This window comes from Nicotiana attenuata, chromosome 1 (genome assembly GCF_001879085.1).
Source record: "Nicotiana attenuata strain UT chromosome 1, NIATTr2, whole genome shotgun sequence".
NCBI classification, from domain to species: domain Eukaryota; kingdom Viridiplantae; phylum Streptophyta; class Magnoliopsida; order Solanales; family Solanaceae; genus Nicotiana; species Nicotiana attenuata.
This window is the reverse complement of record NC_031989.1, coordinates 22,340,414-22,353,827: the sequence shown is the minus strand read 5'-3', so window position 1 is coordinate 22,353,827 and position 13,414 is coordinate 22,340,414. Positions and strand designations below refer to the sequence as shown.

The window sequence follows — 13,414 nt, the reverse complement described above, 5'->3', positions numbered from 1 at the left end:
ATGGTGAAAGTGTATATATATTGCAATGTTTTAAAAGGCGGGGGCGTGAGACGAGGCGTTTTACCTCAGACAAGGCGAGGTAAGCCCTAAGACATGGGGCGTAAGTCCAACGGATCTTTAAATTTTACTAATTTTAAAAATTTTAAAATAGTATAAAATAAAAAATAATTATAAAAATTACATTAAAATCACAAAATTATAACAAATAATCTATTTAAAATATTTATAAAGTATAATTCAACTATGAATAATATGAAAAGTATGACATATTCATAATATGCAAATTAGCTGCAACGTCATTACAACTCAAACGTCAAAAGTAATATATTCGATACGAAATCTTATATGTATCTCCTAAGGAGTAATGAATCTTCAAAGAATTTCGGTATTATAATTTGATATTTTTCTTAAAATACTCCTTTTATTTAATATGCTTTCTATTTGAAAGGAATTAATATAAAAACATAATTCACAATTTCAATATGATTCTCTAGCATTATTTATTTTTAAGTTTCAACAAGTTAATAAAGTGACACCTAATTCACCATACAATACCATGATAACTAATTTATAAATAGTTACTAGCTAATACTGAGCTATGAAATTAATAAGTATTGTATCTCATAAATGTGAAAAAAATAATATTTAGAAAAATAATTATAAAAAATTATGGACTATTATATAGTAAAGACATAATAAAAGTTAATAAATAAATACTTTTTAAATGAAAGATTTATTTAAAATTAGCTATCATAGCTGTCTTAGTGGATAACGTACAATAATTTTTATTTTAATTATGATATAAAATACTCTCAACTTAATGATTTATGATTAAGAAAAAAGTAATTTTGAATAGTCAACGATTTATTAAGAACAATTGAGGATTTATAAGGTTAGTTACATAAAATTGCATAAAATTCTATTAGGCGAGCCCCGTATGTTGGGCGTTGGGCGTGTCCGGGACGTAAGCCCCGATGACCGAGGCGTAAGTCTCATGGAACCGATGACCGAGGCGTAAGTCTCGTGGAACTAAGCCCCACACATAAGCCCAGGGCGAGTCCTAATTCTGCCTTTTAAAACAGACATATATTGAATGAGTGCAAATTTAGTTAATTTTAGTCATACTAGTTGAGAAAAGCCCCAAAAGAAGGAAACAGTAGAACGAGAGTTTTTTCTTTCTTCTTCAATTAAGCAATGGCGGGCGAAGTTGAGATGCCAAGAGTAAAACTGGGAAGCCAAGGACTTGAGGTAAAAGTTCAGGCCGTATGGTTCTTTCTTTTGACAATTTATCACATTTGTCAATTCAAGTCTTTGGATATTTTTCTATTGGAAATTAGATTACTTTGATTTCGGTTGGTTTTTACACATTAGCGGTGAGATCTAACTGGTTATATCGTGGAATTCAGAAGGAGATGACATAGTATTTTATTTCTGTAATGTGAACATTATTGTTTTGTCATTGTATTGAACCGTAGTATGAATATAATTTTTAGGAAGAATGACGCTCTTTTACCTATAATTTGCTTTCTACCTGTTATTTTCCCTTGTGCAAAATTGTTTCTTTCTTCAGGTATTGATTATATGATTCTGGAGCATGGTCATTGACAGCATGTTAAACCTTTGTTTTCTAGGTCTCCAAATTAGGTTTCGGTTGTATGGGGCTTACTGGAGTCTATAATGCTCCTCTTCCTGAGGAGGAAGTGATTGCAATAATCAAGGAGGCTTTTAGTAAAGGAGTCACATTTTTTGACACATCCGACATTTATGGCATGGATCATGCAAATGAATTCTTGGTCGGGAAGGTAAATACAGACAATTGGCTTCTCATGAATCGTGATTCATCACAAGATGCATTTTGCTTTAGCAGTTCAACTTCAACTAAATTTTTGTCCATATAAGCAATCACTTGTTGAGGCTACTAGTATTACAATATCCAATGAACACATTAAAGATGTAGTACTATAATACAGAGAAAAAATTTCTTTTCCTTAACAGTTCCATATGCTTTGTCTAAGTGGTGATTCTGGTGAACAGGTCTCCTCCGTTATTACAGTCTCTACAAGATACATATAACGCTTTCTTTAGTATACCCTGAAAAGGGCTGGTCCAACTATATGACTCTCAAAAATGAGAGGATTACCATTTTTCTCATGCTTTGCTCAGATAACTGTCCTGTCAGACTACTGATTTGTTTTTCAGTATGAAAAAAGAGAAGTTGCTACAAACTTCTTTCTACAATCGTTAACTAAGTCATACTTTTCACAGTAGAATATATAGATTTGAGGAGTTCTATTTTCCCTTCTAGCATATCTTAAGTTGACGAAAAAGACAAATGGAAGGGAAATGTTAATGCAGAATTTATGAATATATAACCGACAATGTTGGACTGAAGAAATTGAATTCTGTTCTTCATGTTCAGATCGTCTTCTATACGAGGTAATAGAATTCGGAAGACCCATTGTTATTCAGTTAAATAGCTGTTTGGTTTTCCTTAAGTAGTCTGTAATCCGTCTAAGGACTTAATTGTTTCAGGCATTAAAGCAATTGCCTCGAGAAAAAATACAGCTTGCCACAAAGTTTGGTATTTATAAGATTGAACCAACTAAGATTACAGTGAAAGGAACTCCAGAATATGTTCGTGCCTGCTGTGAAGCTAGCTTGAAGCGCCTACAAGTGGATTGCATTGATCTCTACTATGTGCACCGTATAGACGTAACAGTGCCCATTGAAGAAACAGTAAGTGCTTTGCCAATTTATGGTTCAACTTTAGTTACTTAGCCCACACAAAATTCATCTGCTATGAGTAGGGGTTCTCCAACAATGCCGGCATTCCTAATGAAGAATCTCGCTTTTATTTTTTCCATGAAGCATTTTTATGTCTTATTTTGTCTTTTTTCCATTAACCACGTCACAGTTTGCTGATAAGCTAATTTTCTGATTCTGCTTTTCACTTATCTTTATTTTTCCTTATTGTGGTGAGATTTGTTACAGATGGAAGAACTTAAGCAGTTAGTTGAAGAAGGTAAAATAAAGTATATAGGCCTCTCTGAAGCTCACCCGGAGACATTAAGGAGAGCACATGCAGTTCATCCTGTCACTGCTGTACAACAGGAGTATTCCTTATGGACGCGTGACATTGAGGATGACATAGTTCCAGTTTGCAGGTTTCTCTATACTACATTATACATTTTCAAAAAGAATAGAACCTTGAAATCAAAGGAGTACTAGTTAACTGAAATAGGGGCATGTCCGTGGGAGATATTTATTAGTCATTTTTTTTTTTGTTTTCTTTTGTACAAAAATATATTATTTCCTCCTTCCCAATCAGAATTATGAAGGACTAAATAGAAAGCTAATGGATAGCGATGCTGAGAAATATTAAAGTTACTTTTCTTTCTATCTTGAATCTACTAGGGAGCTTGGAATTGGGATTGTTCCATATGGCCCTGTTGGACGTGGGCTTTTTGCTGGAAAAGCAGTTATTGAAAGCTTGCCCGCTAACAGCTTTTTGGTAAGAAAACAGACAAATTTTATTTTACTTCTACATTATTTCTGTTTTCCATTATTATTATAATATTGTTGCATGAATCCATTTTTGACGTACGCTTGTGAATTAGGAATACATTTACCCTCTATCAGGTTACACATCCTAGGTTTACTGGAGAGAACTTTGAAAAGAACAAATCTATATATTTTCGTCTGGAAGGAATAGCGAAGAAGCATGGTTGCTCTCCGGCTCAACTTGCTATTGCATGGGTCCTTCATCAAGGGGATGATATTGCACCTATTCCTGGTAAGCAATTCTTCTCATAGTTGCACTAATGCAAGATGATCTCAGAGTACTTGCAAAGAAAGAAATAAGTATAAGAAAGCAATGTTCTCTACGAACTCAATTTGTTGTCAAAGGCTGAGTTAGCGAGCATTGTTTCAGGATTTTGGCTAGTCGAAAGAGCTGAACATACTAAGAAGCAAGGGATGGTGTGATTTACTTCAAAGTAGAAAATTTCCATTCTTACGTCTCTAATATTAATACCAATGTATATATCTCTTCAGCTTAGTTAAAAACATTACTCAACATGGACTTCATGCAGTGTTTTTAACTATTACACGAGTGCACCATAGGCTGTTTGGAAGAAAAAGGGAAGCACCTCTTTCTCATAATGCAAACGATTTGGATTTCACATTTTAGAGCTTTCACGAAGATGCATTGGAAACACCAGCCATATTAACCATAGTAAAATCAAGGGAGATAGACATGACACCAGAACCATCTGGTAATGACTTTAGGCACAATAATGAAATTAGACTTTGTATGACATTGGGGGGGGGGGGGGGGAGATGTTTTTCATTGATGTGGACATGATTGTTAATTAGCTGCTATTAAGTTTGGTAATGCAAAACAAGCTTTATCACATGAAAGCTTTGTGCATATGCACTCACTTGACACTTGGTTAACCAGAAGATTTGGAGGCTGTATGCCATTATAAAAAGGAAAAAACCAAAGAGAAAGCGGTGCAATATTTCCTGTTTAAAATTTCCTGCCTCAAAGAACGGAAAGCATCAAGAAATCAGATGCCCCGATACAAATTGTGCTTTGATTTCTTAAAGACATGGTGTTGTGAATACTGAGTTAGCCTCCTCTCTCTTATTATAGGTACGACGAAGATTAAAAATCTTCATGATAACATAGGTTCTGTGAGGGTGAATCTCACAGAGGAAGATGTAAAAGAACTTTCTGACGCAGTGCCCATTGGTGAAGTGGCAGGGGAGAGAATTGGTGAGGCTCTTTATAAGACTTCATATAAGTATGGAATTACACCACCCCCAAGAAAATGATTGATGCAATGCCTGTTGCAAAGTGGCTTGAGCATGTTGTTTCCCTGTTTCCTTGTTAAATTCATTGCCATCTGATTACTCTCTTTTTGTACTGCGACAGTTGAATAACTAAAGATCAATCTTCTTGTATTGCTACAGTTGAATAAAGATCTGTCTGCTTGTGTTTTATCTCAGGCAATGTGGAAATGATGTTAGCTTCTTTTTTTCTATTAGAGTTACTTGGGGAGTAATCAAACACTGGCCACTATTGTTAGGCCTAAGCCTTGACTTTTTCCATGAAGTATATCATTTGTGCCATGTGTATCACTATTGTGTGACATTGGGTCTTAATCCACATGCTCTTTATAACCACATTCTCATGTTCACACAAATTAAAAGGATTAACAACAACATACATTTAAAGCATTCACACAAAGTAACAGAATTAACAATATATTTTACATTTCTTTAACACCTCAAAAGGGCATTTATCTTGATTGTGGTTTGCTTGGAAAATATGATCCTATATACTTCTTATTGCTGATGCTGCAATACATGCTCACTGCAACTTCTTGAAACTGCATTTTAAGGGATTCAAGAGGGCTGATTAAACTATTGTTCCTCGCCTAAGAAGAAAATGGTAGGTTTCTTTGGCTCAATGATCTCCACTGTTCCTTCCAACATCTTGGCCACTTTCCCCATTGATGGCCGGGCATCTGGCCTATCTTGGATGCACCACATTGCTGTCTTCACCATCCGATTCACCATGTCAAAGTGTGCCCTTGAATCATATGATTGTTTGATTCGAGGGTCCAAAATATCATCAATGTTCATTTCCTTAAACACCTTATCAAATGCCCAAGCAGGGAAATAATACTGATCACTATCCACCTTTGAGTCATAATGCTCAAAATTCCGTGAACCAGAAACTATTTCCAACAGCACCAATCCAAAGCTGTACACATCTGCTTTCGGAGTGATTGGATCAGCCTTGGTCCATTCTGGTGCTACGTATCCTGGTGTGCCTCGAAATCTTGATATGGTCATCACCTCCTCTTTTTTCTTTAGCTTCGCTAGCCCAAAATCAGACACCTTAGGGCAGAAATCGTCACCTAAGAGAATATTTTCAGGTTTGATATCACAATGTAATACCCATTCCAAACACTCTTCATGTAGATAGGCAATTGCTCGTGCCACGCCAAGTGCTATCCTATACCTGATATTCCAATCAAGTATCGGTTTTTGAGGTCTATCTGGCGATCCAATCCGAACAGCCTTTTGGAACAGGAATTCATCCAATGAACCATTAGGTACATACTCATACACAAGTATCCTTTTACCCTTTTCAGCACAGAAACCCCACAACCTTACCAAATTCAAATGGTGCATTCGGGCAATGATCGTGACCTCAGCCCAGAACTCAGCATCACCGCCCGTGACATTCTTCAAGCACTTCACAGCCACAACCCGACCATCGTTCAACTTCCCTTTATAAACATCTCCAAACCCACCTTTCCCTATCTTATCAATGAAATTGTTGGTTGCAGTCTTGATCTCAGAAAAACTAAACCTTTTTGGTCCAATTGCAGGCATGACTTCAAGACCAAAAGTCCTAGCCATATCCCTATACTTAATATACTTTTTGAGGAATGCCCAAAAGAAGAATACCCCACTAATCAACTCAGCCGCAAAGATCGTTGAGATGATCACAACATTCCTAGTGGTTGCTGTAGACTCCTCTGGTGGAAATGGAAGGCTAATGCTCACTGGACATGAAGTCTCCATCAAACTAGTCATACCAGTGAAATTTGAAGCATCTTTTTCTTCATTATCAACCCTCAAATACATAACAACTTCATTCCCTGGTGACCAAAATCCATACAACAGCTTATCCAATTGAAGCACACAATAGCCAGTCCCATCATACTTGAACATAAAACCTAAGCAATTTTCCTTATCAAGACACTGTTTTTGGCAACTAGAGAAGTTCAAAACCTTAAGGTCAACCCCACCAGTAAAATTGACATAATCTAAAGGCAAAAACTTGGTCTTGCTCAAAAGTGGGGCTTTCCTTTCACAAGATTCTCCAGATAACTTCTTAAACCCCGGAGGACAGACACAAGAAGTTTTAGTAGTAGAAGCATCATACATGCATATAGAGTTTGTACCACAGGTACCATGGATTGTACATAACTGATAAATTGCTTGCCAAACAACAGTCCATTGTTTTAAAACGGGATCAAAGCTGTAGACTTGGAGATTCCCATCATCTTCAAGCTTCAACCTTCTCAGTTTCGGGTCACCGAAATCCGATGAGTAGAAGGGATTTCCACTAGATTGGGTCACTAATCCTGTAACCTCCAAGCGCTGAAGAGAATTTTGAAAAGCGAAGTAGCTGTCATTTCCATTATAAAACAGCGTACTGGATCCAAGAAACTGGAATTTTCCATTACTGGAAGTTGCATTTGTGCCATTAATGTTCTGGTTTGGCAGATATGTATCAGTTGGATTCAAGAAACTACCCCAGTTACCATAAACCAAATTCCCACTTTCTTGTAAAAAAAGCAGAGCTGAGGTATTTCTGACAAGCAAATTACTCTTTGGCCAAAGATTTGGAGCTGAGGAGACTCTAGTTTGGGGGCTTAACTTGAGCTCACCAGAGGTGGAAATAGAAAGGGAAGCAGAAGAATTAACAGGGGAATTTGGGTTAGCGGACCAAACTATAGTTTTGTTGGGTATTTCGTAATACCAAATGGAGAAAACATAGGAGTTGGTGGAATTTGATGGTAGAAAACCAGCAGCAAAAGTGGAATTGGGAGAAAGGAGGATTTGGTTTTGGGTTGGAGTCCAAGGGGAAAGTGTGGAATTGAATATTGTTAGGATTTTGGTTGATTCTTGGGAGGATGAGAAGAGTGGATGATTCAATAGGAAAAAGAGGAGGAACAGAAGGGGAAAAGGAGGAGATGGACAAGACATGGTTGGATGGTTTTGGCATAGAAGCAAATATGGAGTTTTGGACTAATCATATATGGCGGCTTTTTGAATACTTGTGAGTGGTGATTTGCGTTGACTCTTGACCGTTGACTTTTGCTGGCGGCTTTCTCTTTAGAGCCCATGGAATACGTCCTGTTTTCCGTCAAGGCATTTGCGAAGACATTGAAAATAGCCATATTTTGTTGAAACACGAAAAGTTCCAGCATAATATGCGGGATTATGAAGCTCCACTAGCATATTATGTTGGAACTCCAGGTACGAAAAATTTTTTGGAACTCCAGCACATTATGCTGGAAACTCATATGTAAAATATTCAAACTCCAGCATATTATGCTGAAATATTTCCAAATTTTTTAACAGTATTTTTGTTCAGATTTTATCTTTATTGTTCAGATTTTATCTTTACATAAAAAGTGACTAAATTTTGACTACTTTTAAAATTGTGGCTATTTTTCAATTATCAATTATAAATATGGCTATTTTTAAATTTCACCTCGTATTTTCTTAATTTTTAGATGTAATGATTTATGTAGACATGTCCTAAATTTGTGGGACTATGAAATCTTTTGAAACTTTTTTGAAGACTTAATAATTTGCGTTGACTCATGACCCTTGACTTTACTAGCAGCTTTCCTTTTAGAACCCATGCAATACGCCAATCTTTTTAATTGGACAATTTTCACTTTTAGTCCCTCGAATATTGGTAAATTATGTGTTTGGTTCTTATCTTATCTGGTTAAGCACAACCTTCGACTAACTGAATGTGCGATTTTGATCCCTATTACTTGTGACTTTTCACAAATTTGACAAGCTATATATAATTACATCATATGACCATCCATGTGTTATAATAAGTTTGCATTGTCACTTCATATTTGAGTACAATATAGTTCTAGAAAAGTTTAAATATAGCATATATCCTATACGTCGGATAAAAAAAATACATATTTTAATAAGCTAAAGGTTTAAATGTGTTTAGGCATTCATTACAAAGATCAAAATTAAAATTTATCAATAATTGGGGTCCAAAGGTACTATTATTCCCTTTTAATTATACGGAACTTTATATATTTCATAATTCATATGTTAAGTTCCAAATAAATATTCGAAAAACAGTTCCAAATGAATAAGGTTTGCTAATAACAACATAGTTACTCCCTTGCCCTCATTAGAAACACAAAAACCTTTCTCCTAACATGAAAAAAGTATGTTTGAGCACTCAAAATTTGAACACAAGTTTAATTTTCAAATGTGCCCTGTAAATTTATGGAGTTCTTAGATCAAATCATCAAATGGTCGTTTTAAGTTTGGTAAGTGCTCTATTTTTGTTCTTCTCAGTAGAGTAACAATTAACAGACGTAATCCATAATTTTACGAAATGGGACACTCTTAAGGAAGCAGAAACAAGTATTACTTCTCTTGAACCATAAATAACTTTTTCTAGGACAATTTACCCTTTAAAAAAAGTTATACTCTATTTACAAAAATATCCATTTTAATTTTATTTATCCCTTTTCCGTAATTTGACGCTGAAACAATTTTTTTACACAACTTTTTTATAGTTTCTCAATATAATTTCAAAATAATAGATTTGAAAACTTGGTTAAATATAGGTTCAAAACTCTAAAATTACGGGATATTTTCGTTTTTATACTATATTTCAAATGTGGATTGTCTAAGGTTTCCTATTTACTATAGCAAAACGAGTTTTCTTTACAAATTGTATACATTCCCCTAAAAAGGCTCCCAAATAATAATTAGTGACTTCAATTAAGGGATTTCGTTATACCCTTCTTCCTTTTTCTCTCCTCTCCCCGTTCCTTATTCTACTACTACCTCCCTCCGTATTCGTCATAGCTAATATTGAGATTAAATTTTGAAATTTGTCTTAACACATAGCAACATCAAAAGAGGATCCACCTCTAGATTAAAGTTCCTTCATAAACTTTTTTTCGAAATGACGTTAATGCACTTTGATTTCATTAAAGGGAAACAAAAGCCTCGTCTATAGTACGTACATGCGTGTGAAATACACTCCTTGAGTATATATTTAAGTAATTGAAAACTTCACCAAAAGAAAGAAGCTTTGAATATCTATGACGAAATTAGGGAATAATCAAGACAAAGATACAGCCTAGTACGACAAGTTTAATACAACTTTGATATTATTTTGATACATATCAACAATTTTTGTAAAGGGAACTATTTATAACTTGAAAATAATTTCCTACAACGATTCATACAGTATACAACTTGTTTCTAACTTTCTTACAATATTCAAAAAAATAAATATATAACTACAACAGAATACGATTTGTATACAAATGTTATATGACTATAATATAACTTCAATACAAATTTGTATGTGTATTGTATGTCATGTGTTCTTCTTCTTCAAGTTTAAATATGAAAGTTCAGCGAAAATCGACTCTAATCTTCATCAAACACCCTCAAAATTGAGTTATAAACTCCGAAGAATATTCCTAATCGTTTGCAACAATATCCAATCCAAACAAATAATATTTTTTTGAAAATATGAATTAGACTTCAAAGTTTCGAAACTTTTTAATGGGCGTCAATGGTGGAGAGTCAAACACTTTCAAAAATTTGATTGACAATTTCAATTCGGACACCAACTGTGCATATAAAAAAAATTGCTAAGTTAAAACTATATAGTCAAACGATTGAAATCTATTGATGAATATCCTGAAGAAAAAAAGGATAAAGGAGACGAAATAAAAGAAAGAAGCAGAGAAGATAGAAAGAAGAAAAATAGAGCTGAGGAAAAAACAGATATGGAGAGAGAGAAATTGGATATGCTACTAATATTCCCTATTCAATTCTAATATTAAGGGATAATTATTTAATTCTAATTTGTATATAATTAATAAATTGTATATCAACTTGTAATTAAGTTAAAACTTCAATAGTGAGGGTAAATAAGTTTAAAAAGTAGTATAGCTTAGTGAAACGGTAAATTCCAAATGGCACCTTAATCTATTTGGTGCGAGTTAAGCTTAGGGGTGGGCATAGTTTGGGCAAACCCAAAATCCAAATCGAAATCCGAATTTTTTAGATTTTTGGTTTGGCTTTTCGGATTACGGATTGGATATTGGATTTAATTTTTAAATTTTTTGAATTTCGGATTTGATGTTGGATTTGGTACTTTGGATTTTGGATATCCGAAAATCCAAAAATTTTATACTTTATATTTAGTCCATCATCTATATGCCAATAACAATAATAAGTTAAACACCCTATCCATTAGATATTATTTCATATATGCAATATTAATTACTACGTTACTGTCAGAATACTTTTTATTTGGACATGGTTTTACTATTACTACTTCTTATCGGCCGTATTAATGTATCTGTTGCATTTTCTTGATAGTAATTTCATTACTTGAATACTTTATTTGAATGATTGCGATCAGAATGAGTAACTTTTCAGCAATTTAATATAAGCACTTCATTTGGATATTCATTTTTGTAAAAAGAAGAAACATGTCAACTTATAAGCTCAAAACCGAAAATCCAAAATATCCAACCCGATTAATCCGAAACCGAACTTAAGAAATTCCATCCAATCCGAACTTATTTGAATTGGATTTGAATTGTCATTTCTTCAATTCGAAAACCAAAAATCCAAACCAAAATTTTATATTTAATCCGAACTGCCGGAACACCGCCCCTAGTTAATGCCGTGACAAAGTTACAAGTTTGTAGCCTGATTGATTCTGCTTTTCTCTATTTTGGCTGCGGGAGAAAATGGAGATTTCTGCAAATTTCCGCCGACAATAGTCCATTGTTATATCTCAATCAAAGTAGTCTCCGTACAAATTATATTCCCCTTTTAAAGAATCCATGGGACAGCATTTCTAATTTTCTATTCCTTTGTCCCCACAATGTTGAAGCGAGCAGCTCAAATGGGGTCATATATAATTGTCGCTTCTCGGTACTCAAGGTGAAAATCTTCCCAACCCCTCAATTATCTGATTTTAGGGTTTTGGTGCACTGTTATAGACTTGCTTATGCAGCTCAAGCATCTAGTAACCTTAATAAATAAAATAAAATAAAATTTCATGGCTTGCTTTTGTTGAGCTTTTCCCCCTTTTTCCAGTTTCAATGGCATAACTAATGAAGAGCTTCACTGCAAGTCTGCACTCACTACCTTCGGTTTCAAAAGATAGTCTAAAATTATATTTTTATACTAAGTTTGTACTTGTTAGCATTAGAAAAAAGTAATAATGTAAGTATTGGTAATCCGCACACATTTAAAATTATAGATCCGTCTATGAGTATGGACCTTCATCTATGTGGTGTCACCCTGAATTGTCTACTTATCGACGGTTTAAATGGGAGGGGAGGGGCCGGCATGCAAGCTGATACTTGTTTTCTTTTGTTTCCCTTGACAATGGTTAAGAAATATCCATATTGACATACCAGAAGGTGTTTGGTCACTTGAAATGGTTGTACCGTAAGGAGTTAGCTGGAGTTTACCTAGGTGATACCATGATATGTTGATAGCAATAAGTAAATAGCCTAAAGAATTTGGCAAGACCCTGTAGAGTTGGGATGCAAGTCATTGTTGGAGAAACCAAAGATGAATTCAGGATTTAAACTTGAATGGTTCGGTCTTTAAGGTTTTTAAGACTCATAGTACTTTTAGTATTATGGGTTCAATCTTATATTTGTTGAATTTCTTAGTGTGATTTCACATATATATTTACACCCCGCGTCAACAATATTGGATTCGGATGTATCCGTTGCCAGAAGAGCTGCATCTTCCACTGGGAGGAACATAAATCTGGAATGATCAAGATTTCACTAGACTGATCCCAGTCAAACACGCAAAGTTTTATGAAAAATCACTGTTTTATGATCACAATTCTCTTGAAATTCTAATAACCTCCTCTATGTATGTGTTACTTGTGTCTTCATATAAAAAAATGTATGTGTAATATCCCCAGCAATTTTATCTCTTTTTTGAAATTCGGAAATAGTAAGCGATTCCATAAGGGATTTTTGAAGTAAGTTATTTATGTTATTATTTTTTTTTGATAAGGTAATAACTTTTATTAAAAAAGGGCAGAAGAGCCAATATACAGGAGGTATACCCAAAAAGTAGAAAACCTTACAATAAGACATGGTTTTCTACGAATGACACCCAATCTTCCGTACAAATAGGAACATCATAGGTGCACCAAAAATAAATAAGGGAAAAGAGGCTACTCCTCAAGAGGACAAGATCATCTTTTTCTACACCGTCAAAAGCTCCCTTATTATGTTACTATTAATCAAGGATTTCTTATATAGCTAGAACGACCCTCACAAATTGCGAATACTAATTTGTTAATAATTAATCTGATTGAGGATATGGCGTCATCATTTGCAGGAATTGAAATATCTGCGAGATCGGGGTAACATTTGTATCGGTTAAACAACAACAACAACAACAACCCAGTATAATCACTAGTGGGGTCTGGGGAGGGTAGTGTGTACGCAGACCTTACCCCTACCTTGGCGTAGAGAGGCTGTTTTCGATAGACCCTCGGCTCCCTCCCTCCAAGAATTCCCCATCTTGCTCTTGGGGTTACGCGAAC

General features: G+C 34.7%; 2 protein-coding genes across 3 annotated transcripts; one reads left to right on the top strand and one right to left on the bottom strand.

The window, feature by feature from the left end:
- On the top strand, positions 1,103-5,025 carry LOC109215488 (perakine reductase-like). Of its 2 annotated transcripts, XM_019379589.1 has the most exons (7): positions 1,104-1,248; positions 1,632-1,802; positions 2,533-2,736; positions 2,992-3,164; positions 3,415-3,511; positions 3,640-3,793; positions 4,655-5,025. In XM_019379589.1, exons 1-7 carry the CDS (start codon positions 1,195-1,197, stop codon positions 4,834-4,836), a joined length of 1,035 nt encoding a protein of 344 aa, XP_019235134.1. In that variant the 5' UTR covers positions 1,104-1,194; the 3' UTR covers positions 4,837-5,025. The 2 variants fall into 2 exon arrangements, with proteins under 2 accessions (XP_019235197.1, XP_019235134.1); XM_019379652.1 differs by lacking the exon at positions 4,655-5,025 and having other exon boundaries at positions 1,103-1,248; positions 3,618-3,748.
- LOC109215410 (G-type lectin S-receptor-like serine/threonine-protein kinase At1g34300) lies at positions 5,176-8,010 on the bottom strand. The gene has a single exon (XM_019379501.1). The coding sequence runs from the start codon at positions 7,789-7,791 to the stop codon at positions 5,428-5,430; it is 2,364 nt and encodes a 787-aa protein (XP_019235046.1). The 5' UTR covers positions 7,792-8,010; the 3' UTR covers positions 5,176-5,427.